The sequence below is a fragment of the Cynoglossus semilaevis genome, chromosome 1 (assembly GCF_000523025.1).
Source record: "Cynoglossus semilaevis isolate Cse_v1.0 chromosome 1, Cse_v1.0, whole genome shotgun sequence".
Classification (NCBI taxonomy): Eukaryota; Metazoa; Chordata; class Actinopteri; order Pleuronectiformes; family Cynoglossidae; genus Cynoglossus; species Cynoglossus semilaevis.
This window is the reverse complement of record NC_024307.1, coordinates 17,331,659-17,336,660: the sequence shown is the minus strand read 5'-3', so window position 1 is coordinate 17,336,660 and position 5,002 is coordinate 17,331,659. Positions and strand designations below refer to the sequence as shown.

Genomic DNA, 5,002 nt, shown 5'->3' with positions numbered 1-5,002 from the left:
AAACCATGGAGTCAACTGAAAAACCGGGCGGTCGTGTTCAGCGTCAGACGCAGTCATTTACAGAAGACGTACGTCTGATAAAAAAAAAAAAGACTTTTTAAAAATCAGTGCAAGTCTATTTACAATTAACAAAAATAAACCGGAGAAATCTAAGGTGAAAACTCCTGGACGGCTGCAGCAGGATCGACCTACAGACCTGGACCTGCACTGACGCAGTTTAAAAACCATCAGAAAACCATGTCGTTATTCTGTTTCATTTAAACACCAGGTTTTGTTCACCTGGTCCAGCGTCAGGGAACCCTTCCCTCGGCTGCTGCTGTCTCTGCGCTGCAGCTCTGCTTACTGTGAGCAGTCAAACGGAGGCGACGTGGATAATGGAGCGTAATGTATAAACATATTAGCTCCCAGCTGTTTGCTAGGGGAAACATGACATGTGGAGGAGGAGAAGGAGAAAGACGTGGCAAGAAAGATGAGGAGAGCCGACTCCTGATCCTGGATGAAAGTCCTGTTTGGTCCACAAAGGACCAGAGCAGACTCTGCAGCTTGTTGAACTTCACCTTTACAAAGCCGGACAGCTTTGGCCTTTTCCCAAAATGTCATTGAGGCACTGTGATGTACCTGACTGGCTCTGGACTCAAAAACAAGATAAATGATCCCGCACTTTTTACAGTGTTCTACTTAAATTCTCAAAAATAAGAGATTCAAAGATAGATTTTTATCAGCAATCGCCTGAAGCAACAGTGACAACAGGTCAGTGGACAAACGGGTTCATATTCCAACTGAAAAGGTTTGGGATGCGGCCCAAAGTTACAGAGGGAGACACCCAACCTTTCAGTCCGTTTCCACCTGGTTCTATTCATAAGCCTGGTTAAATGGGGTTGGATCACAGCGGCACGTACAGAGCTGCTCGATCCACCGCTGAGGAACGGAAGTAGGCTGTAAAATATTTGGGCTGCTACATGTGGAGGTGACGATAATCCTGACTGGATTAGACAGTTGATGATTGGTCATCTCTAACACCGATGCATCTTTAAAATGTCTCCAGTTCCTTTGGGGAGCAGAAATGTAAATATGATGAGGTACTAACATCTGTGGGTGTCATTTAACCCTCAGTTATTGGTGCTGGTTCTACGGGTCGCGTCAGGCTTGGAGTTATTCAGACGTCACATAGTCCGTCCTAACTCCTGATTTTATGTCCACTAATTTCACTGAAATGTTTCACTTTCATAGTTTTGAAGGACAACTGGTGTAAACCAGGGTTCTGTGGAGGTGGAACGTCATTTCTGGGGTCAGGGTTAAACGATGGATGAAGAATTAGATTAAGATTGGACACTGATGTGGACACTGATGTGGTTTGTGTCAGGTTGGAGTTAATGCAGGGTCTAAGGACAGGAATAAACTCTTATGGCACTAGTGTGTGTGAGTGTGTGTGAGCTGCTTTAAATAACAATACGCTCTTCCTATTCGCTCTCGTATTTGTTGCTGTAGAGGCCCCCGGACCCTCAGAATGAGGCCCCCTGGATCTGATTTACGTCCTGTTTGCTCCCTGCAGCTTCGAAACTACACACTCTCTCGCTCGCTCTCAAAAACACACACACACACAAACACACTACTGCCCCAACATGCAGAGTTTCCCCCCTTCAAAGTGTGTGTGTTGTAGCCCCCCGACCGCTCCAGATGATTAGAAAAAACAACAGCACTGAGCTGTGGACAGGAGGGTGTTCATCACTCCGTCTCAGAGAGGACGGAGGAGGAAGTCGGTGGACACAGAGAACAGGTTCATACCCAGGACTGGCAGCCTCCTAAAAACCACTCGGAGGCCCCTTTTTTCTTCTTCCTCTAAAACAAACATCTTCATTCATCCAAATCTCACTTTCTTCATTTTCACACACAGATTTTCTGCTCAGTGCCTGAAAATAAAATATATAAGCAAATATATTGATCTAAAAGACAACTTTTTCTGCTCAGTGCCTGAAAATGTCAGCAAATATATTGATCTAAAACACAACTCAAAAGAGGCAACAGTTCTTCACTCTAAAAACGAATCTGCCTCAAATAGAAATCAACGTTTTATGCAACGTCTCAGCAACGTTTGGCAATAATCACACACTGCCTGTCCAGGGTTAGATGAAGACGAAGAAGTGAAGAAGAGGAGACGATTTAACGTTGTCTAAGGTCTGAAGAGGTTTGGTGTGAGTTGATGTGAGCTCTAAGAATCGTTTTAGAATTAAAAATGAAATCATATTTATTGAATTCCACAGATTCTCAGTGAGTCAGAGACGTCCAACTGTGTCACGACAGAGAAAACCAATGAAAAAAGAATCCAAAAGATCTTAGAAGAGGATCCGAGAAGAAAATCAAATAAAACAAACTATCAGTGATTAAATATTGACTTAAAAATATAAACTACAGCTTTAAACTTTGACTTTCTTTTCTGTGTTCACTATCACTCTATCACTCTCGGAGCTACAGGTCGTTCCTCGTACCTTTGCTGATAAGCGCCGAGTCCCGCTACACTCTGCGGGCTCCCGTTCGTGGCTCCGGGGACCGGCACCGGGACTCGACCCACCGGGGGTCCTGTCAGCATTCCCCCGCCTCCGCCTGCTCCTCCTCCGCCTCCTCCAGCTCCAGCCCCGGCCCCTCCGGACGCCGCCGCCGTCACCTGGACGCTGAAATCCGGGAAGATCCTGATCATGGTCCGCGCTCCGGTGCGTCTTTAGTGCGCGGCTGCTCCGACTGTTCCTTCTCCTCCGATCAGTCACTGATCACTGGGATCGATGCTGGTATTGACTTTGAAACAGATACAAAGAAAACAGGCTTCTTTTATTTGGTTTTTGTTCCTTTTTTCTGCTCTCAGGTCACTCTGAGCAGCGCAGTCCGGTTCATGGTCCCGCGGTGCAGTTCGTGCGCAAAACCAACAGACGCCAATCAATCAGCGGATCAATAACTGAAGAGGATCAATGGAGCAAGGGAAAGTAGACGTGATTTATTTACTGTTTTGTTCTTTTCTGTCGGTGTCAGTGATGGGTTCTATCCGGCACAGATCACCTCTGTGCGGATCAGGGTCCGGATCATTGTCCCGGTGTCTCCTGGTTGCGCGCGCTCTCTGTCCTCATCAAAAAGACAATCAATGAGAGACTGGGATCAATGGAATTAACTGGATGAGTGTGAGAGCTGATGATCTCAGCGGTGAGAGGACACCGATCAGCCGCCTCCGAGCTCTCGTCTCCCGGGTGCAGGTACTTCGGCGTCCCGGGGTCTTCTTCTGGTTCTTCTGGTTCTTCTGGTTCTATCGGTTCTGTCTTTTCTCCTCTGCTTGTCCCGGTCGTCGTATGGATCTCAGACGGACTCAGCCAACGGTTGTCCTCCTCAGAGAGACATGAGCTCCTCCGGTCAAAGCTGCTGCTGCTGCGTGTCTGCTGTGTGTCCGCTCTGCCCGGTGCTGCTCCGTGAGTGTGACCGTGAGAGAGAGGAGGAGAGGGGAGGAGGAAGGGAGAGAGAGGGATAGAGAGAGAGAGAAAGAGAGAGAGAGAGATGCTGCTGCAGCGCAGTGTGTGTCGGTATGCGTGTGAGTAGACCCAGTGTGTGTGTGTGTGTGTGTTCTGTGAGTAGACCCTGTGTGTGTGTGTGTGTTTGCGCACACAGGTTGACCAAACCAGCTCCATCAGAAACACACAGTTCATTTCTGTTCATTGTTGTTCATTGTGAGAGTCTGGAGTTTCAAACGGAAAACTGTCAAAATGGAAAAACACGCTCGGAAAACTTTGAATTGAATTTCTAAATAATGTAATAATGTTTAGTTTCAAAAATTTAGCATCTCAATTTCTAAAAAAAAAAAGACAAGAAAGAATGCAATAAAACAAAAGAAAGCAAAGATGGAAAAGATAAATAGGAACGAAGAAGAAAAACAAAATGATTTTAAAGGTTCAAGATGTTGAAGAATAAAAATGTGGGATGAAACAGTGGAAGGAAGGGGATGAAGAGGAAAACACTCAAGGAAGGAGGAAGAAGAGAAGGAAAGAAGGAAGGAACGATGATGAAGGACCCCACGCAGTAATACAATAACACAGTACTTTTATCTTAATAAAACAGACTCATTTACAGCCTCTCTCTTCCTCACCCTCTCTCACCCTCTGATACACTGACTCTCCCACACAGAACCGTACAGAGAAACTCAGTGATTTTAGCTCACAGAGACGCAGGAGCTGCTGGTCCACTGCTGCCTCCTTTGGTCACTCTGTGTCACTGTGGTAGAGCTACAGACGTCAGTTGGCAAATTGGAAATTCTTTTTTTATTCTTTAAATCAAACTAAATTAGAAGAGGTTGGGAGAAAGCTTCAAACCAGCATCCTAAATCACGACATGTTAGAGCCTCAGCACTGCCTGCTGACACCGACGAAGGCCCAGAACTTTCCACAGCCATAAAGTTAGCACAAAGGAAGCTGAGAAAAAGTCTTGTCACAACGGGGCAATTACTTCAAAAAATGATGTGTTGAGCTTAAACTAGACTAGATTTATGACTAGACTGACGTTGACGATGGAAAAACTCAAATCTGTTCCAAAACAAAAATGGCTACAGTTCAATGGAGCACAAAAGATGAAAAGCTAACAAGAAAACAGCTTAAATGGTTTGGTACGGTACAGTATCATATGGTACGGTATGGTATGGTACAGTGAGGTACATTTTCTACAAACAACCTGCCACGAGTCATGATTAACCCTGAACAAGATTTTACCCCCAACAAAGTTTCCTGTGACACATTTACAGGCCATAAACCAGGGTTTGGGAACACCTCTGTAAAGTCTAGGCAGACTTTGTAAACTTTTCACCATAAAAAGCCAACTGTTGATTTCCTATCATCCTTTAGCATCACCTCCTTCTACACCGTTCACGCTTGTTTACATCTTCCTCCTTAACTCTCATTTGCTTCCTGACACTCAGGGAGCACAGGGAATTAAACTACAAACTCTGGACTCCGGTTTCTGCCGCTCCTCGCTCCTC

The 5,002-nt window shown here is 45.5% G+C and overlaps 1 protein-coding gene across 1 annotated transcript in view; it reads right to left on the bottom strand.

Moving 5' to 3' along the window:
• Window positions 1-3,572, bottom strand: part of npas3 (neuronal PAS domain protein 3) — a 152,055-nt gene extending 148,483 nt beyond the window's left edge. Inside the window, exon 1 of the mRNA XM_008315565.3 lies at window positions 2,487-3,572. Within this exon, the coding sequence (XP_008313787.1) occupies window positions 2,487-2,695 (209 nt within the window). The 5' untranslated portion in view covers window positions 2,696-3,572. The remainder of the gene's footprint in view (window positions 1-2,486) is intronic.
• Window positions 3,573-5,002: the final 1,430 nt, after the last annotated feature.